This window comes from Trachypithecus francoisi, unplaced genomic scaffold (assembly GCF_009764315.1).
Source record: "Trachypithecus francoisi isolate TF-2019V2 unplaced genomic scaffold, Tfra_2.0 Lachesis_group13, whole genome shotgun sequence".
NCBI classification, from domain to species: domain Eukaryota; kingdom Metazoa; phylum Chordata; class Mammalia; order Primates; family Cercopithecidae; genus Trachypithecus; species Trachypithecus francoisi.
Genome location: NW_022681458.1, coordinates 51,266,815 through 51,288,991, shown reverse-complemented (window position 1 = coordinate 51,288,991; position 22,177 = coordinate 51,266,815). Strand labels below are relative to the sequence as shown.

The 22,177-nt window shown below is 39.9% G+C and overlaps 1 protein-coding gene across 4 annotated transcripts in view; it reads left to right on the top strand.

The window, feature by feature from the left end:
- MFSD6 (major facilitator superfamily domain containing 6) overlaps window positions 1–22,177 on the top strand; it is an 86,648-nt gene that overhangs the window by 20,540 nt on the left and 43,931 nt on the right. For all 4 annotated transcript variants that reach the window (XM_033230830.1, XM_033230833.1, XM_033230832.1 and 1 more), the window contains exon 2: window positions 7,622–9,212. In XM_033230830.1, the coding sequence (XP_033086721.1) occupies window positions 7,675–9,212 (1,538 nt within the window). In that variant the 5' untranslated portion in view covers window positions 7,622–7,674. The remainder of the gene's footprint in view (window positions 1–7,621; window positions 9,213–22,177) is intronic.

Here is a 22,177-nt window from a genome sequence, read left to right as displayed (position 1 = left end):
TCACTCAGCCTCTCTGGATACCTGAAGGTGAAAGACTTTTTGTTACTGTGAAGTGGAGATGGACATTTCAGCTCCCCAGTAGGCCTCCTCACATGGCCTTCACTGACACCCATTGAGAGTGAGGGGTGGACCTCCTTATTGCTGGCCAGTAGTAAAAGTCCCATTCCTCTAACTCCTGACATTACCCCAGTGGGGAAAGGTAAGGGTGCCTTGTTATCAACAGGTGAGTTGGCAGTCCAGGCTCCCCAAGTAATCTCCGCTGATACTGTGGCCTCATTACTGCCTAGCAGGGATGAAAGTCCTTGCTCCTTTATCTTCTCTGATCCCACCTCAGTTGAGGGATTGGGGGTTTCCCATTACAGCCTGGTGAGGGCAGAATTCTAGGCTCCCCACTCAGCCTTTGATGGCATGGGCAGGAGTGGGAATAGGGTTATGGTTATTTTTTCTGTGGTATTTGGCTGCAGTAGAAGTTATTACCTAAAGTTTTCTGACTTTCTAGACTGCCCCTTTCCTGGTTCATTAGATAGAGAGAGCAGACACTTGTTGGGGCTTTTTGTTTGCACCCATCTGCACCCATCAGTATTTCTTGGTTCTTCGGCTCCACTCATACCTGTGTTTTTCCTTGGGTACCAAGGTCCATAGCTGGTCTGCCTTTTTTGTCTATCTTTCAGAGTCTTCTATGTTTACTTTAAATATTATTATCTATAGGTTTTAGTTGTACTTAGCAGAAGTGATAGAGAAAATTGTGTCTACTCCATCTTCTTGGAAGAGAAGTTTACGACTTTTTTTTTTTTTTTTTTTGAGACAGAGTTTCGCTCTTGTCACCCAGGCTGGAGTGCAATGGTGCAATCTTGGCTCACTGCAACCTCCACCTCCTGGGTTCAAGCGATTCTCCTGTCTCAGCCTCCTGAGTAGCTGGGATTACAGGTGCTCACTACCATGCCCAGCTAATTTTTGTATTTTTAGTAGAGATGGGGTTTCACCATGTTGATCAGACTGGTCTCGAACTCCTGACCTCAGGTGATCCACCCACCTCAGCCTCCCAAAGTACTGGGATTACAGGTGTGAACCATGTCTACCACTTTTAATACCATAACTTAATTTTGCCTGCTTATTGTTTTTCCATAAGCAGAATCATGTGCTCATTGATCTTTTGTTGCACAGTATCTTTGCATGGACAATCTACAGTTTATGTATCTGCTTATGTAACTGCTCCCAGTTTTGAGCCATTAAAATTATTCTGCAGTGAACATGTTTATAGATGTCTTTCAGTGAATATACATGTCTTTTGGTTGTCATAGGGTGTTACACTCAAGATTAGTAGCTATTCCCAGTTTTTAAAGTAGTGTATCAATTTACAGTCCCACCAGCAATCCACGCGAGTTCTAATTGCTCCATATCCTCATCAACTTTTGATATAACAGGTTGAGCATCCTTTATTTAAAATGCTTGAGACCAGGAGTATTTTGGATTTAGGATTTTTTCTAATTTTAGAATATTTGTTTCATACTTAAGTTCAGCCTTCTAAATCCAAAAATCCAAAATGCTACAATGTGCATTTCCTTTGAGTGTCGTGTTGGCACTCAGACATTTAGAGATGCTTATTTATTTATTTATTTGTTTATTTATTTATTGAGACAGAGTCACGCTCTTTCGCCCATGCTGGAGGGCAGTGGTACTATCTCAGCTCACTGCAACCTCTGCTTCCTGGGTTCAAGTGATTCTCCTGCCTCAGCCCCCCGAGTAGCTGGGATTACAGGCATCTGCCACCATGCCCAGCTAATATTTTTGTATTTTTAATAGAGATGGGGTTTTGCCACGTTGGCCAGGCTGGTCTCGAACTCCTGGCCTCAAGCGATCTGCCTCCCTCGGCCTCTCAAAGTGCTGGGATTTCAGGTGTGAGCCACCATGCCCGGGCTCAATCTTTTTTATTTTAGCCATATTTAGAGTATGTTACATTATTGTATTCTGGTTTTAATGCTTTCACTGGTGATTAATCAAGTTGATCATCTTTTTACATATTTATTGGCTATTTGTATAGGCTCCTTTTGTGAGGTGCCTGTTCAAGCTTTTCCCTTATTTTTCCTATTGGGTTGCCTGATATTTTCCTACTGATTTTTTTTCTGTTGATTTTAAATAATAAATTTTTGTGTATCTGGATACATTATTTTGTTATATATATATCACCAAAATATCTTCTCCCACTCTTTGACTTGCCATTTCAATCTTTAATGGTGCTTATGAACAGAAATTCTTTTTTTTTTTTCTTTTTGTTTTTTGAGATGGAGTGTTGCTCTGCTGCCCAGGCTGGCCCAGGCTGGTCCAGGCTAGAGTAGAGTGGCATAATCTCAGCTCACTGCAACCTCCGCCTCTGGGGTTCAAGTGATTCTCCTGCCTCAGCCTCCCAAGAAGCTGGGATTATAGGCACCCGCCACCATGCCCGGCTAATTTTTGTACTTTTTAGTAAAGACGGGGTTTCATCACGTTGGCCAGGCAGGTTTTGAACTCCTGATCTCAGGTAATCCTCCTAAAGTGCTGGGATTACAGGCATGAGCTACTGCGCCCAGCCAGAAATTCTTAATTTTAATGTAGTTCAATTATTTTTTTCTTCCTTAATGTTTAATATACTCTGTGTCTTATTTAGTAAATATTTTCCTATCTATAAGTCTTTAAGATATTTTTCTATGTTTTCATCTAAAAGCTATGTTATTTAATCTTTTACTTTAAATCTACAATCTATCTGGAATTGATTTTTGCATATGATGTGAGATACATATATCTGTTTATTGTTGCTCTTGTTCTTCATTTTCCTAAGAAATTGCCTCAAATTTTTCTTTCATATCATCTCTTAATTTTGCATTTATGCTATAATACTTATAAATTCCAGAGCTTTTTATTCAAGCATTCCTTTTATCTGCCCATCCTTCTTCTTCTTTAAAAATATATATTGTTCTGGTATTGTTTCATAGTTGCATGATTTTCTCTTATTTCTGAAGATATTAAGAATATATTAAAAAGTATTTTCCTTTTTACTTGGCTTCTGATTTCTCTGGACTGATAGTATTTCTTGTTTTGGTTCTGTTTTTCATGTAACAGACTTTCCTCAAATGTCTTATAATCCTTGGTAATTACTCATATTTAGTGGAAGGTCTTGATAACTCTGAGCTCCTGTGTAGGGTCATTGGGTTGTGTTGTTTAGTTGGAGAAGCTTCAATATAAGCATCTAGAGGTCATTCCTCTTAGGCTAACTAGATTCTCTAGAGAAGAGCCTTCAACTTTCCTGCCTAGAGGATGGAAGTCTTGCCAGCCTCTGGGAACCTCCTGAGGAAAGTAGGATGGGGAAAGGGGCCAAGACTCAGAATCCAGGATGTGTATGTTCACTTGATGCCCTGCTTTCAGCATGGCACCGCTTACAACTCTGCTTGGTGCTCTATAGCCAGAAAACCTCTGTGTTTCGTGTTTGTTTGTTTTTGTTTTTTGAGACAGAGTCTCGCTCTGTTACCCAGGCTGGAGAATGCAGTGGCACGATCCATGGCTCACTGCAACCTCCGGCTCCTGGGTTCAAGTGATTCTCTTGCCTCAGCCTCTCAAGTAGCTGGAATTACAGACGCCTGCCACCAGGCCTGGCTAATTTTTGTATTTTTAGTAGAGACAGGATTTTGCCAAGTTGACCAGGCTGGTCTCGAACTCCTGACCTCAAATGATCCACCTACCTCAACCTCCCAAAGTGCTCGAATTACAGGAGTGAGCCACTGCAACCGGCCAAAACCTCTGTGTTTTACTTTCCAGAGGAAAATAACCTGCATTTGTTTGGGGTTTAGACTTTCAGTCTGCTCTATTTGAGCACCTCCCAACCCCCGCCACCACTCCCCACTCTCTCTCTCACTCACTCACTCACTCACTTATTCACACATACACTCTTTCTCTTACTTGCAGGTAAATATAGCTAACTTATGAGCCTTTGAGGGATTCTGAGTAGTAAATTTCATTAGTTCTTGGCTTTCCCTATAATCAACCAAGGTTTTAGTTTTCTCAGATCTACCAAGTCTTTTACCAATTGTTTACTTTCTGCTTTCCAGAATTTTATTTTATTGCTATTATGTGCCCTTTAATCTTTCTAGCTTGAATTATGACTTTTACAGTGTGTGTATATGTTTGTGTGTGTGTGTGTGTGTGTGTGTGTGGTGTGTGTGTGTGTGTTTATTGTCATTTTAGTGGGTTCAGGGAAGGATTCAAACTACATATGTTTAATCTGCTCTCTTTACCCAGAAGTATCATATAATTTTATACATTTGAAACACAAGAAATGTTTCTTTCAATTTTGAGCTCATGAATTAAATTAATTTAGAAAATAGATTTGAGGGCAAATTATTTGTTCTTTTCAGATGATAAAATAGAATTGGAGCCACTGAGTTGGACAGATGAAGTCACTAATGATGAAGGAAAAATAGGTATAGAACAATAAAGAAAGTAATTTATAGCTAAGCAGCAAAAGATTGGATTTTGCTTTTCCTTCATGTTTTCTAGGAGGAAAAAAAATGTTTTCCTTTCACTATTAAGAAAAACTTGATTTGGAAACTAGAAAGAGGTGGTGGCCATATACATTGTGAATATAGTAAATGCCACTGAATTGTTCACTTTAAAAATGGTTAATTTTGTGTTATGTGAATTTCACTTCAGTTAATTTTTTTTTTTTTTTTTTTTTGAGTCGCCCAGGCTGGAGTGCAGTGGCATGATCTTGTTTCACTGCAAGCTCCGCCTCCTGGGTTCACACCATTGTCCTGCCTCAGCCTCCCGAGTAGCTGGGACTACAGGTGGCCGCCACCACGCCTGGCTAATTTTTTGTATTTTTAGTTGAGATGGGGTTTCACCGTGTTAGCCTGGATGGTCTCGGTCTCCTGAACTCATGGTCTGCCCATCTCGGCCTCCCAAAGTGCTGGGATTACAGGCATGAGCCACCACACCCGGCCTTCAGTTAAAAATTTTTTTAATCTAAAAAACCCACATGAACATTTTCAAAGCTTACAGCTACATTGACATCTGGCTTTTGGGGATAACAGATAAATTGACTCCTTACATAGGTCTCCTTAAGTTGTGTTTCCATTGTCTACCTAGGAGCTTTGTAGAGATTAAAAAATGCTTACAAGCATAATTTTAGAAGATTTTTCAGAATGTTATTCATTTTGGGAAAAGAAAGAGCAAGATCTATTCCAAGGGGTGGCAAGTGAAATTGATATTTTTCTCTAGTAAAGAAAGTAAAAGGAGGCTGGATGCAGTGGCTTACTCCTGTAATCCCAGCACTTTGGGAGGCTGAGCCAGGAGGATCACTTGAGCCCAGAAGTTGGAGAACAGCCTGGTCAACATGGCAAAAACCCCATCTCTACAAAAATTAGCCGGGCATGGTGGCATGCGTCTGTAGTCCTAGCTACTAAGGAGGCTAAGGTGGGAGGATTGCTTGAGACCAGGAGGTTGAGGCTGCAGTGCCATAATTACACCACTGCACTCCAGCCTGGGTGACAGAGTAAGACCCCGTTTCTCAAAAAAAGAAAAAAGAAAGAAAAGAAGGTGAAAGGAATTAACACATATTTAATGTATATACCTCCTACCATCAGAATATGTTCCAACATAATTCTTGATGCACACAAGATCTTTTGACTCTTTAATCATTCAATCTTTAATAGAAGAAAGGGAAAATCTGATGGGATGGTGGCACAGTTCCTATAAATTTATATAAATATATATTGCTAATGTCTTATATGAAAAACATTTCTTTTTTTTTTGAGACCGAGTCTCGCTCTGTCACCAGGCTGGAGTGTAGTGGCCCAGTCTCTCCTCACTGCATCCTCTGCCTCCTGGGTTCAAGTGATTCTCCTGCCTCAGCCTCCCAAGTAGTTAGGACTACAGGCACGCCACCAGGCCCAGCTAATTTTTGTACCTTTTGTAGAAACGGGGTTTCATCATGTTGACCAGGATGGTCTCAATCTCCTGAACCCATGATCCACCCCCTTCAGCCTCCCAAAGTGCTGGGATTAGAGATGTAAGCCACTGTGCCCGGCCAAAGCACTGTTTCTCAAAAAGGTTTACTGGCGTCTTATCTAAAATATGTTATTTTTTCAGTTTAGTGTGTCTTAGAGCAGGGTTCCCCAACCCCCGGGCTATGGACCGCTAGCACTCCGTGGCCTGTTAGGAATTAGGCCGCACAGCAAGAGCGGGCCAGCACGCATTGTCACATGAGCTCTGCCTTCTGTCAGGTCAGCAGAGGCATTAGATTTGCACAGGAGCGTGAACGCTATTGTCAACTGTGCATGTGAGGGATGTAGTTTGTGTGCTCCTTATCAGAACCTAAGAATCACCCTGATGATCTGAGGTGGAGCAGTTCATCCCAAAACCAACCCCCTCTCCCCATCTAAGGAAAAATTGTCTTCCATGAAACCAGTCCCTGGTGCCAAAATGGTTGGGGACTACCATCGTAGAGAGCATATGTCCTGAAGCCATAATATCAGGGTTCAGATCCTGGCACTGCCTCTTAATAGTTAAACCTGCCATGCCTCATTCTTCTCATCTATAAAATGGACAAGATAATAGGGCTATTATGATTAATATGAATGTATACATTTAAAGATCTTCTAATGTTATCTGGTACAGAGTGCTCAATAAGTATTATCTGCTCTTTTTTCTTGCCATTTTTTTAAACTGCTGTCTATAAAGCACATCTGGAGAACTGTATATAATATATGCAATGTGAAGACTACTTCATTACCAGGATGTCTTTGTCATGGCTCCAGTGAGCACTATAGTTGCAACAGTGCCATTGGCTTCCTCTTTCTCATTACATTTGTGGTTGTGGTTAAGTGCAACCTATTTTTCCTTAGAAACAGAATGTTTTTGCTACCTTTATTTTCTAAAGAATCCTAGACTTCATAATGCAGTGGATTTGTTTGAACAGTAAAATCAAGAAACTATAAACTGTGTTTATTTTCAACTCCCTGTATTTGGTTTAGACATAATCCCTATTATTTGTACATTTTCCCTTGGAATCAATGAAAAGACTGGGAATGAATCTGAACTGTAAACCTGCCATTGGAAGATGTAATTAGTCAGTCAGTGGCCACAAAGAGTATTCGATTTTTTTAAAAGCTATTTTTCCTTACCAGTAAGTATTGTGTGGCTGCAAGTGATAAATGATGAGAATTCTCTCTTGGAATTACTATTTTAGTTTGTAACTGCTTAATTTCCTGCAAGATGAAGTTCTGTGTTTACATGTTATGATTTTCTTTTCTTTTTTTTTTTTTGAGACAGAATCTCGATCTGTCACCCAGGCTGGAGTGCTGTGGTGCCGTCTCTGCTCACTGCAAGCTCCACCTCCCGGATTCATCCCATTCTCTTCCTCAGCCTCCTGAGTAGCTGGGACTACAGGCACCCACCACCAGGCCCAGCTAATTTTTTGTATTTTTAGTAGAGATGGGGTTTCACTGTGTTAGCCAGGATAGTCTCAATCTCCTGACCTTGTGATCTGCCCTCCTTGGCCTCCCAAAGTGCTGGGATTACAGACGTGAGCCATCGCGCCCGGTCTATGTTATGATTTTCATTACTAAGCCATCTTTTCAATTTTACTTTACAGATCAACAGTACAAATTCAGAAGGTTGTAAACTTGCTGATGGTGGTGGTAAGCCATGGCAGATGATAAAGTTGCTATTTTAACGGATGATGAAGAGGAACAGAAGAGAAAGTATGTGCTTGCAGATCCCTTTAATGGTATTTCCAGGGAACCAGAACCACCTTCGAATGAAACACCTTCCTCCACAGAAACATCTGCTATTCCTGAGGAGGAAATAGACTGGATAGAGAAACATTGTGTTAAGATAAACAATGATCTTCTAATTTCCAAGGTCTTTTATTTTTTCTTTTACTCGGCCTATGGCTCTCTCTATCCCCTTTTGCCTGTGTATTACAAACAGTTGGGAATGTCTCCAAGCCAGAGTGGACTACTAGTAGGTATTCGCTACTTCATTGAATTCTGCAGTGCCCCCTTTTGGGGTGTAGTTGCAGATCGCTTTAAAAAAGGCAAAATTGTCCTCCTCTTTTCTCTTTTGTGTTGGGTTTTATTCAACTTGGGCATTGGATTTGTCAAACCTGCTACCTTGAGATGTGTACCAAAGATTCCCCCAACAGCTCATCCCACCAATGCAAGTCACCAGTTAACTATCCTGCCAACAAATTCTTCCTTTACCTCTTTCCTCACCGTATCACCAAAAATGCGTGAGAAAAGAAACCTGCTTTTGAAAACAGGGCTCAATGTCTCAGACACTGTTACTTTGTCAACAACTCTAAACATGAACAGTGAACCCACTCTGCAGCCCCAGACAGATGAAATTACTAACCGTATGATGGACTTGACTTTGAACTCAAGCACAGCAACCCCTGTTGTCCCCACAGGAAGTGTAACCAAGGAGACAACCACTGTTATTGTTACCACCACCAAATCTTTACCTTCTGACCAAGTCATGCTTGTTTATGATCAGCAAGAAGTTGAAGCTATATTCTTGGTGATCTTGGTAGTTGTCATAATAGGAGAATTTTTCAGTGCCTCTTCTGTCACAATCGTAGACACAGTGACACTCCAGTATCTGGGAAAACACAGAGATCGCTATGGGTTGCAGCGCATGTGGGGCTCCCTGGGCTGGGGCCTGGCGATGCTGTCCGTGGGCATCGGGATCGACTACACCCACATCGAAGTGCTCATTGATGGAAAGGGGTGTAAGCCCCCCGAGTACAGGAATTACCAGATCGTCTTCATCGTCTTCGGCGTTCTCATGACCATGGCCTTGATCGTTGCCACTCAGTTCCGGTTCCGGTACAACCATTTCAAAAACAATGATTCTAAAGGGAAAGAGGTAGAGATTCCGCAGGTGGAAAGGAACAACTCCACAGAGTCCTCTGAGGAGACACCAACCACCACAAGCCACTCGCAGGCCTTCAACTTTTGGGACTTAATCAAGCTGCTCTGCAGTGTGCAGTACGGCTCAGTGCTATTTGTGGCTTGGTTCATGGGTTTTGGATACGGCTTCGTGTTCACCTTTCTCTACTGGCATTTGGAAGACCTGAATGGAACTACAACCCTCTTTGGGGTCTGTTCAGTCCTGAGTCATGTGTCTGAGCTGACAGCATATTTTTTTAGTCACAAGCTTATTGAATTGATCGGCCACATCAGGTAAGAATATGCTTACAATTGCTGCCCCTCAGCAATTGAACTTTATCTTTTTATAGTTTATAGTTCCTTCTACTACATTTTAAGGTATTATAATTTGTGTTGAGGATAGGGTTGGAGTGGAAATGGGGATTTCTGTTTCTCTTCCTCCTTAAAATAGAAACAAAGGAAAGGAAGTCATGAATCTGGTTGAATTATCACAAATAAACAAAGAATGGCTTCCTCTGCTCTCCCACCCCACAGAAAAGACCTATAGGCTACCTAGCTATGTGCTAAGAGACTCTCACAGCACATGTTTTCAGGTATAGGAACACCAGCTTAGTGAACATATTATTCCACAGAGGGTCCACCCATCCTAGGCATTTAGGAAGCAGAGCTTAAGTAGATAAAGTGGACTTTTTTAAAGCCTTTATTCTCAGGCTGACATAGATAGAGCCTGAATATATGGCATCTAAAGATGTCCATTATATCTAATAAGACTGTGATGTAACCCACCATAATCCCTAATTCCATGATACTACATGGATGAGGTTCTTAAGTATTTTTTTGGATTATTACATGACTCCCTGCATTTTTGTCTACCATGAAGATAGGATATTTGAAAATCTTTCTTCCACCTAAAATTTCTCATGTAATTCTTTTAGTTATAAAAAAAAAAATCTGTAGGCTGGGCACAGTGGCTCACACCTGTTAATCCCAGCACTTTGGAAGGCCGAGGCGGGTGGATCACTTGAAGTCAGGAGTTTGAGACCAGCCTGGCCAACATGGTGAAACCCCATCTCTACTAAAAATACAAAAGTTAGCTGGGCATGGTGGCACACGCCCATAGTCCCAGCTACTTGGGAGGCTGAGGCACAAGAATCACTTGAACCCAGGAGGCAGAGGTTGCAGTGAGTCGAGATCGCACTACTGCACACCAACCTGGGAAACAGAGTGAGACTCCATCTAAAAAAAGAAAATGCCCTATAAGTGCCTAGTGTTTCTTGTTGTGTATTATTTCTTCCCACCATTAATATATATCTTGCTCTTTAGAGATCTTTCTGCTCTGTTGGCTCTAAATGTGGAGCTAGCTCCACTTAAGCGTTCTTGCCTTACAGAAAAGTACGACATGTCTGTTCCTAAAATGTGAAGTTGCTATAACTAAAAGAAAGCAACCAGATGTGTTTGTGTGTATTTAAATCTGCTATTTCTATAAGAAATTAAAGAGGAGAAATAGACAATGACAAGATTTGACAATCCTTTATTTCCCTTCTATTAACTGAAGAAAATACTTTATAATTTAAAGTTTCAACCTAGAATCAATCATTTCTTTAAGCAGTTGTGAGTATTTTTTCTTGTTGGTTTAGTTTTGCTTCGGGAGGTGGTGTTCTGTTCCTTCCCTTTCTTAGATCCCTTTGTTGTCACTAAACAAAGTCAGGCACTGTGTGGATATTTCCTAGACCCACAGAACCCCCGAGGCACATTTTATAAGACCATTCCGAGAAAGAGAGCCCACATAATATTAAGGACTCAGAATGTCCTTTAATTTTGTCCACGCCATGTTTAGATTATCTGAGCTGTTTGAATTGACCGAGATGAATCAGATGCCTCCCTTCAACTTGGGCTTATGAGCAAATCTCACTGCAATTAATAATGTCTTTAAAATCACTGTTATTCATTCCCAGAAAGGTACCCAGTTAGGTCTTACCAACGAGTGGAGTTCTTAGACGTCATTATTTAATAAGTCAATAGCATGAGTTGAACACTGACTCAGTACAGAGTATATGTTCAGGTTCTATTTTCAAAGGAATCGTTAGGTTCTTTCCACATGCTAAGAAAAAGATGGTTCTCGTCTACCTTTGCCTTTTGTCTGAGACATATGCAGCATTTTCATGATAAAATCCTAGTGGGTTTACTACTCCTTTTGGTAAGCTTAGACTTGTATGTTTCTTGGGTAGTATTAGTTACTCATTATTTCAAAACCTACAGTTCACTTAACCTTAATTTTCTGGTTTTACGGACAAAAAGCATCTTCCTTTTCTTGTTTAATAATGTGATGGAAGAAGATGACTGTTGTGGTCATATTGCTCCCAAGAGTCTGCGGGAATTCCATCAGTATGTGGTCATTTACCTCTTTTGAATTTTAATTCTGTCCATTAAAATGTATTAATTATTTTAAGTGCTTTTAGAAGAGTCTAATAGCTAAAATGAGACTATGTCCACATACTCGGGTAGAATGGGTCTGTTCCTTTTGTGAGAATTTTGGGAGCTCAGTCAGGTGGTATTGGTTGTGATTTGGAGATTTACACTTTCCCCTGGAAGAATACCTTTCATTAAGTAGTTGGTGAAGAGAAATGATCTCTGAATTATGAGCCTTGATGTGTTGCTTGTAGGATCACAGAAGTAGATCTGCCTATGGTGTTTTTGCATGCATGTATATTATTTCAGTACCTTCTGGTTGTCCTATTGGAAGTTTGTTTTTAGGAGTTGGCACTACCATATATTTGTGGATATTCACAAATTCTTCATCTAGAGTAATAATAAGAAAGATTCATACCAGAAAATAGTTTTTTAAAAATAGCATGTCCAGTTTTGAAGTCAGTATTTTAACAATTTCATAGTGTACAACCAGTTTTTCAGGGACTGGCCTGTCAGTCTAAACACACACACATAGAGTATCGGATTTCTGATTTTGACCTTGGATTTTGTCCTTCTCTGGAAAGTGACTTTCTCAGGCAAATAGGATAATAATGCTAAATATTTCCACTTTTAAAGATAAATAAATTTCTTTTGATTCGAAATCATAAGACTTTGGAATTTACAGCAAGTATATTTTTAGGCTATAAATGATTAACAAGATGTAAGTGTATCTTAAGGTATCTTCATATTGCTTAACATTTTAGCAGCCATGAGTAGGATTGTAATCAAAATACATTGCAGTAAAACATTTGTAAATTTGTAAATCATTACTTTCCAGTGTTAGGCCATCCCCCATGTTATTTGATTTAAATTTATTTACATTTTAAGGGACACCGAAAAATCTATTCAATCGATCTGTGACTTTGCCCTGGAATTTTTATGCTCAAGGTCAGTTTTACCGTGCAAATATTATCCAGAGGGGCGTTACATTACCTATTATTAGCCATCAATTACTACTCAATGTTAGCTAAATATACAAATGAACTAGCCAGTCAGTTTGGGAAAGAAGAAAATACCTGATGCAGCTAGTAGGAGGAGGAACACCAGGCTTTCCTGATGGGACATTGCAGGATGAACAGATAGCAAGATGCTGGGCTTCAGCACAGCCAAGGACACATGGGAGGTAGCACATGATAGTCTTGTCATTGGAGGAATAGCAGTAAGTATTATAAGAGGGAAGAAACTCTGCAGCTGGGTGTTCAGTGTGAGCTGGCCACTGAAGGGTTTAAGGAAGATCATGCCTACTTTTTTTTTTTTTTTTCATCATCTTCCTTATTTCTACCCGCCTCTTTGTGCCATCTTTGCTGATCTTAGACCCACAGGCTCTCAGGTCCTCTCCTTGCCCCGTATGAACGGGTGCTGATTTCTGTCGGCTGTGTTTCCCAGGGTCTGTTCTCATGTCTTCTACCTGGGTTCAGCTAATGTATTGGTTCTCAACTCGCCAAGAGAGCTTTTAAAGCTCCTAATGCCCAGGCTGCACCCAGACCAATTACATCAGTCTTCTAGAGGTGTGCCCAGGCATTCAACGTTTTTATAGCTTCCTACTTGATTCTAGTGTGTGCAGCCAAGGTTGAGAACCACCAGGCTAATGAGAGGCATAGGTAAGGGGAGGATTACAGGAAAGGAGGCAGGGGAAAAAGCAGGGCGTTTTATTTCTCTTTCCAGCTCATGCAGCATGTTTGTGTAAGATTTGGAGATGATTCCCTCTAGTCCTCTCTCTGGCATCTTGTAGTTTACTTATGTGCATGTGCTGGTCAGTACTCAGCTGAAGATTCGAGGGGAAGCTACAGATCTCTACAGCTCTCTCTCTCTGTAGCTTTCTCCACTTGGGTACTCTGTCCTGCTTCCCAGACTCTCAGCCTTGTCTCCTCTGCTCTGGAGACCTCTGTGAGCTGCTGCATCTCACCTATGCTCCACCCACTGTGGGTGACCCTGAGCTCCAACAACATTCTCTCCTCTCTTTATTCTTCTGCCCGAGGCCATGGAGAGGCTGCCTGTGGTTCTCATCACAGTGGTCTGGCTTCCCAGCTCTTCTGTCACCTACCTAACCAAGTCCCTGAATTCAGATTGCTGCCTGCCTCTGATGAGATGCTGACTCATACACCACTCTTCACTGCTTACAAAGACTCCCGATGGCAATTGGTACTGTGAAGAAACAGAATAGAAATAGAATAACTCAATTATTGATTAAAAAGCAAAAAGATGGTGGACCTTAAATAACTTTTTCCCCGTTCTGATTCCTTAAGGGAGGATTAATTCTTCTTTAAAAATGGTTTTTACCACAATAACAATGTTTTAAAAGATGACTTAATTCTCATAGTAATTTTGGAATTATGAATTCTACATGCTCTAGAGGACCAAGTATTACTCTGTATTACTTAAAAATCAAAATCCTAGACATTTGTTCAATTTAGTTGAACAGTTATTTAGGCCGGAAGAACCCCAGATTAGTAAGATGTAGGGGCTGAATACTAAAGGGAAAGGTGTTGGAAAAAACAGGAGAGATTGAGGCCAGATGGATGCTGGGATCAGGAACCTGAGTTTCATCTGGAGGCAGTAGGGAGCCATAGCAAGGTTCAAAGCAGGGAGGACCATAGATTTTCATATGTCCCTCCCTGCTTTGAACCTTGCTATGGAGGGTAACTTTGAAGCTAGATGCCCACTGAAAAGGTTCTTAAAATAGTCCAAGGAAGAGATGGTACAGGCCTGAACTACAGCAGCAGCAAAAGAAATTGAGGGAAGGGATAGTATCTGGGAGGTAAAAATGGACAGATTTGGATGTGGAAGTGAGGGTAGAGACCCCCACATTTCCATCTTGGTATGGTGATTCCAAAAATCTAATCGGAAATTCAGAAAGGAGATGTAGAATGGAGTGGGAGTATGATTGTTTGGTTTGAAGTTGAAACATCTAGATGGGGGTGTATCATAAGCCTGAAGCTTACGGGAGAGGTAAGGACAGGGGATGCAGATTTGCAGCAGTGAAAATCATGAATGTGGATAAGATCAACAAAAATAACATTAGCTGGGCATGGTGGCACGTGCCTTTAGTCCCAGCTACTTGGGAGGCTGAGGTGGGAGGATCTTTTGAGCCCAAAAGGAAGTCAAGGCTGCAGTGAGCTGTGATCACACCACTGCACTCCAGCCTGGGTGACAGAGAAAGACCCTGTTTCAAAAAAGAAAAGGAGAAAAAAGGACTAGTCTAATTAAGTTAATCAGTACTAGAAAATGAAGTACTTTTATCCTTTCAATTGTGTAGGGTATGTGTTAAAAAAATGTTGATTTGATGTCATCTGGCTAGTTAATGAAATAAAAGGTAATAACTTTTCTTAGCACTGGTGAAATGAGACCTGTTTGGCCTGTGTTTTCTCTGCCAGAGCAGTACACATAATTGACTGTGGCTTTGAGCCCAGCGTATGAGTATTCTTGATCATGGCCCAGTTTTTCACAGAGGTAGGAAGATTCCATGTGGAAGCCTGCCAGCCGACTTACAGGCATTGTAGAATATAGTTTAGCCACAACATCAGTTCTACTGTAATATCAGTGTCAGATTTTAAAATGTGAAATAAATGAGTGCTCTGTAGCAGTGGAATGGTAGTTCACTCACAAGGTCTGAGGAAGGTAGATTGCAGATGTAAAATGGCTGTGTGTTCTTTTTAGTGTAGGGGAGATTTTATGGTTCTGTTGAAGTCATCATTCTCCACAACTCAATTTTGTGTTTTTTGTTTGTGTTTTTCATTTAGTATATAAAAACCATGGTAAAGCACAAAGGAAAACAAACATAAGGCCACACTGTAACTCCTGATATTGGATAATCATCCCAACATATCTACAGGGGTTAGAATTTACATCATCTTGTGTAACCTTATGGTTACGATTTTGAAAGTGAGTATTAGGGTGCTAAAACCATCCTCCATTCATTCGGCAGCAAGTGTTTCATAAAGATAATGTTTTGTGTCCTATTTTAAATTCTAATTATTTTATACAAAATCATAGTAAAAAGAAGTGATGTTAATCTTTTTCCTTGTTTTTGCACTATGTATCTTGGTAAATTAACTCTAGCATACTGGGTAACAGATTTAGAAATAGTATAGTCCAGGCCCCTTATTTTACAGCTCGCCTGAGGATACAAGCCTGAAGTCTTGCACCCTTCAGAGTAGGCCTTGGTGTTAAGTGAGGCCCTTTGAGTTGAACTGGTCTGGCTTCCATCCTGCTTGTGCTCCTTATTTAACTGGATGATCTTGGGCCTGCTGTGTGAGCTGAGTCTCAGTTTTATTTATCTGTAAATCTGGAGATACTTATCTCATATTAGAGAGAATTACAGGAGAACTGATGCAAAGCACTTAGAATGGAGTCAGGCAGATAGCAAAGATGCAGGAAGCAGTCGGAGATGCTGTCATTGTTAACTATCAGTGGTGGGGGTATTCGGTGGCATTTGAGTGTTCCATTTAACTCATCAGAGTATTTAAGAAAATGTAGAATCTAGCTCCTTCACATGCTACAAGTAGGTCTTAAATATGTTCTGTCTCCTTTTCCAGAGTACCTCTCTTTTTAAAAAGCCCCAAATCACAAAAACAAAACAAAACACTATACCCTGTTTAAAGAGTACATTTTTTTTTTCTGACTCTGCCAGCCTTTCTCAGCGAGCGCTCCTCAGAAACACAAAACATACAGAATGACTTGAGTGACCATTTCTTCAATTCTTCCAAGGATGGCATATAACTACTACCATTCGGATACATAAAAGAGAGAATAATTTATTTCATATGATGGGGGTTTTAGAACATAAGGTCTTATTCCTCTCCTGATACGTTGGTTTAAAAATTTCATTTGCAGACTCAGTTGGATTTTTTTAAAAAAGTTAAATGCTTCTCTTTTCATTAGAATACTTACTTTGAAATCAGATTCATAATGTGGTAATATGGAAAGAGTAATGCTTCCTGTAATTGACTAATGGACAAAGACGAGGTCATTTTTTTCCCTTTATCTTTGAGCTCTAAGGATTACAGAGCTGAGATTTAAAAACAGTTTTGTTTTTTATCAGGATAGGTGATTTGCCAAAGGACATATAGACTGTATTAAACTCTGGTACGAGGGAAAAAAATACATTATCCTGCCGCCTCCTTGATCAATCAAATGGCATGAATTTTAATATTTAAAACATGTCTTTGTGAATTAAGTTTAAAAAATCCTACCCAAACAACAGCACTCTCCAAAAGTGAATGATTTTTCCACCATCAAATGATCTTCAGGATCCTCCCTGTCTTGTGATGAGGTTTAGTTTCCTAAGACCAAAATGAGATTAAGCCTTGTTGAACTCTATCTGAGTTTTAATAATCACAGAATTATTACAAACTCTGAAAGAGTTTGAGATTATAAGAGTATACTATTTTAGCAACATAAAAGCCAGGTGGATGGATGCAAGGTGTATCCAAGGCTGCACAGTTTGGGAAGTTCCCACAGATCTCTTGACTGCCTGCCAGAGTGTTCTGGCTGATGGAAAGGCATAAGCACTTTACTCTGCTAAATCCTATAGTTCCAACTGCTACAGCTCCCTAGCTTTTTGAAAAATAAACCCAACTGAAAAGTAGTTTAAACTGGGAGAGCTATGTATTGGCATTAAAATCTGCCTAATAACACACTGGGATCTGAGTTGGAAAAAAATTATCTGGCAATGTCGTGAAGTTTTTAAAATTTGGGGGATCAGGGAGAGGGAAGAACTAGGAAGGCATATTCCATTTATAAAGAAGCTAATGAAACATGGACTATGAACTAGAAATTCCCTATCCAAGAGATAGGGAATCTACAGTAGCTAGACATTTATGGATATTCATTCTGGGTCTGCTCAACCCACAACTACATGCTGGTGGGAATACAAGAGATGAATACTCGGTTCTGGTCTCCTTGGCATTTATACCCTGGCTTTAAAGCTGAGCTTAAATGTCAACCACCTTCAGAGCCATCTAAGACTGTACTGATTCTATTTTAGAACAGACCTGATTTTAGGTGTGAGGGACATAGGGATTCTGAGGATCTCTCCCAGTGCACTGTTCTGAAAATATGGTAGCCCTGGGCCAGCTGCTGGGACAGGTCACAAGCCAGCACCACAAACATTTATCCAGAGAGTTCATGTTTAGCACAGTCCTAAATGTTTCAGAGGAAGCTAAACATATGCAGTCTCTCTCTGATTCATAGGCACAATAAAAAAATAACTTGAAAGGATGTCTTGACGCACAAAATATAAAAATATTAGCGTACTCAGGGTGTTTGAGATGGAATTATTTTAACACGGTATTAGAGAATGGATCTAATTAGAGCTTTTCTAGTCAGAGAACACAAAGTTAGTGATTTCAATTTTGTTTTGTTTTCTTTTGCTTTTAGCCCAAAGGACAGTTGGCAATGTTCTGTTAGACATGAGTGATTGGGCGAGACTGTGCGGATAGGTCCGTGCGAGTTCATCACCATTGGATTTCATTTTTCATTTTGTGCAAACTAGAGAGCTTTGGATGTGTTAAAATATGGGCATTTACGGATTATTCCTGTACTGCTAAGTCCTCTACTAATATATGGAGGACACATAGGCCCTATCTTATACATATAGTCTGTGTCATAGCACATATGATAAAATGACCTACCTAGTGATATAAAGAAGCCACATTAAAAAATAAATTGCTTATATACTTCTTGGTGCCATGTTTTAGGCATTATAAGCTACTATCTTTATAATAGCTGGCATATGAAAATTATAATTGCAGCTATTATTTATATGTGGGTAGATTTCTATTTTCCTATTCCTTTCACATTTTACCTCCAAAGACATTGATATGAGTTGAAAAAGCCCCTTAGAGTTATTTCAAATATAGGTTCTCATAATTACATTGTAAGCTATGAAGTCTCAAAAACTGAAGAATTTATGATCAGGAATTGAAAGGGAATCATTTGTTTTTTATCGTCCCTTGAACATCTTTGCGAAGAAATATCTTACAGCATTACTTATAATTGAGCTATTCATAGTTAAGAAGAAAAGGCCATTGTTGCAAGGTAGTATAAATGGATCCAGGGCTTTTAGTTACTGGCATCACATGGTTTTCTTTCTCTTCCACCTTCAGTGGCTGGGTTGATTGAGGCACTTGCTGAGTTAAAGAGAGCAGGACAAACATCATATGTAGCAGACTTTTTTGTGATTGCAGACCACCCTTAGACTGCCACCATCTAACAGGCTGAGGTGATGGTCAAGGTGTGTGGCAGACAAGAGTAAAGATGGTTCCTGCAAATTCCATTACCTACACAACCACTGTGGAGACCAATTTAGCAGTCTATGCTCAGCCTCAAGCTAGATATTCCCTGTGGCCTAAAAATTACATTTTTTAGGTAAATACCTCCCTAGAGAAACTCATATACATGCAGAAAGATATGTACAAGGATGCTTACTAGCTTACTGTGGTTTTCTTACAGTGAAAAAAAGTCTAGCCATCAATTGAGGAATGGATACATTCAATATGGTATAGTCATAAGGTGAATGTTAATGCAGGGGTTAACAGAAATAGACGAGATCAATATGCCAACATGGAAAGCTCTCAAAACTACAATGTTGACTGGGGAAAAAAGCAGATTTCAAAATAATACACAGTTCGGCACAATTATACAAATGTTAACAATACATTTTAAAAGTTTAGCATATTTTCATGGATATATATATATATATACACACATGTAAATTTGGAGAGGACTAATACCCTCTAAATTCACAGTAGCCCTAGCTTTCTGGACAGGACAAAAAGAGAAAGGGACTTGGATGGGGAACAAAGGGGACCTCTACATTATCTGTAATATTTTTTTCTTTAAGGAAATATGGCAAAATATTCATAATTTTCCATTCTTGGTGTTAGACAGTCTCTACTTTTTTTTTTGGTATTTTCTACTGGAAAATAGTTTGAAGTCCATGTCTCCTTACAGTGGATCAATATAATCATCCTCCTGTAGAAGAGCCAAATGTGTGTATGTGTATATGCATATGCATGTGTGTGCATAGTTATAGCTGTATATGTTTTAAAGAAACATTTATCCAAATATGTCAGGTAAACATTGAGATTTTCTGTCCCTAATATGCATATTGTCTGTCTATATTTTGCCCTAAATGGCATAAATGATTACAGGTCTACTTTGTATAATAACCATGGCTTCAAGTCTTATTTTCTTCTCTTTAAAACGAGATCAGGTGCAAATGTATAGTATGTTGTTAAGAATTAGCCAGAAGCAGTGGCTCATGCCTGTAATCCCAGCACTTTGGCAGGGTGAGGCAGGTAGATCACCTGAGGTCAGGAGTTTAAGACCAGCCTCGTCAACATGGTGAAACCCCGTCTCTACTAAAAATACAAAAATTAGCTGGGCAGGGTGGTGGGTGCTTGGAGTCCCAGCTACTCGGGAGGCTGAGGCAGGAGAATCACTTCAACTCGGGAGATGGAGTTTGCAGTGAGGCAAGATGGCGGCACTGTACACCCGCCTGGGTGACAGAGCAAGACTTCGTCTCAAAAAAAAAAAAAAAAAAAAGAGTATAAACTGTGCCCAATAACTCTGATTTGAATAGTCATTATAACATTTCTTTATAGAAAAAGAAATCAAGATACCGAAAAGCCAAGTGATGTCCCAAAGGTCATAAAGTTTATTACTGGCAGTAAGTGCATTTATGAGTGTTTGTACCAGCTGTTTAATTATCTTGAGTAATAGAGTGTCAGTTTACTGCCTTTTTATTGTGCAAGTCAAAAGTCTTAACTAATTTGGCTAATTATGTTTCTGCATACACATGGAAATATTTAGTAGACTGCAATTATATAATTTTGAAGGATACTTTGGAAGAGTGGATAAGAAAATACATTTTCTCAGAAGCTTAGTTCATAGCATACCTCTCCAAAGCCTTTCCAACTTGAAGAAGTAACAATTCCATTCTTATTTCTGAAATACTGAGCAATTCTTCCTTACCTTTTTTCTGCTGAAAACATCTTTAAATAGTAGTCTATAGACAAACAATAACTTGCTTTTTCTTTTTCTCTTTCTCCTTTTTTTTTTTTTTTTTTGAGACAGGAGTCTCAGTCTGTTTCCCAGACTGGAGTGCAGTGACGCAATCTCAGTTCACTGCAGCTTTGACCTCTTGGGCTCAGATGATCCCCCCACCCCAGCCTCCCGAGTAGCTTGGACTACAGGCACGTGCCAACATGCCCAGCTAAGTTTTATATTTTTTGTAGAGATAAGGATTTGCTGTGTTGGCCAGGCTGGTCTTAAACTCCTAAGCTCAAGTGATCTGCCTCAGTCTCCCAAAATGCTGGGTTTATAGGCAGTGAGCCATTGTGCCCAGCCACTGATTTTTTCTTTCCTTTAAAAAGTTAACATATAGATTGAAGCTCTGACATTATCAAAAAGAAGAATAAACTTTCAGTTACATTTGTCCAGGTGTACTATATCTTTGGACCATCTCCTGTCCATTGTGGTTGCTGAGTACAGTGAGGAATCCTCAGTGATGCCGTGTTGGCCAATGGTCCTTGGTTATAACCATTGACTAGGCATTTCATTCCATTAAGGAGAATGAGAAGAGAGCAAGTTGGTCTAGGCTTGACTGCAGTCATCGTCCTAAGCCCTGGTAGGATCGTTGAGTAGTGTAGTAGTTATCCTGTTTTCTTTTTTCCTTCTTTTTGCCAATTTGTCTATAAAAAGTGTATGTGTGTGTATATGTACATGTGTGCATTTGAACTAGATTCAAATTCCACACTTAGTCCATGTCTAACTTTGGATAAGTCAGTAATTTTAGCTTTGTTAAGCCTCAGGTTCCACATTTGTAAAACGGGATAATAATTATACCTGACTTCGTAGCATTGTCACTAAGATTAAATGAGATAATGCTAGCAAGCACATAGTAGGTCCTCAACTATGAACAGTAGGTAGTATTGTTACTAATTCACTCCTCCAACAAGTATTTATTAAGTACACACTGGGTGACAGGCACTGTGCTAGAATCGGGGGATATATGGAATCTATAATAAAGACAAAGGTCAGTCCTCGTGGGACTAACATTCTGCTGTGGTAGACAATGAACAGTAAGTAGATGATTTCACTTCTGATAATGATGGGTGTAAAACAGAGTGAAGGGTCCCAGAGTGACTGAGGAGAAGCAATTGTTTCAGCTCGGTTAGGCTGGGAGACTTTCCCTGAGGAGGTGGCATTTGAGCAGAGTCCTGAATGGAAGCCCCCAGTGAAGATCTTGGGGGCAGAGGAAACCACATATGTGAATGGTCAGGGAGAGGGTAATAAAAGGGCGCCAGTGTGCTGGACAAGGATCCTGGGAGGCTTGAGCATCACACCAAGAATTGGTATGTTTTTCTAAGGGAAGCTGAGTTTTAGCAGGAGGTGATACAACTGATTTCTGCTTTTATGTTTTTTGAAGACAACTGCTTGGGCAGGGGATTTCTTATTATTTATCTCACCCTACTTTACAAAGGTCCATTTTTCTTCATTCTCTGAGTGTTAGACAAATTATGAGCTGTGCTGTTTTCTTGAGTCATCAGCTGATGATTCGTGTACTCTCTTTGTTGATTTAGTGATTTCTACCAATCCAGATGAAAGTTTTTTGTTTTTTTATTAGCAACTTCAAAATATCAGAATAGCTAAATAATCTAGAAGGTAAGTAAAAAACAAAAATAAGTTAAAAAATCTCCAATTGCTTGAACCTGGGAGGCAGAGGTTGCAGTGAGCTGAGATTACACCACTGCACTCCAGCCTGGGCAATAGGTAAGACTCCATCT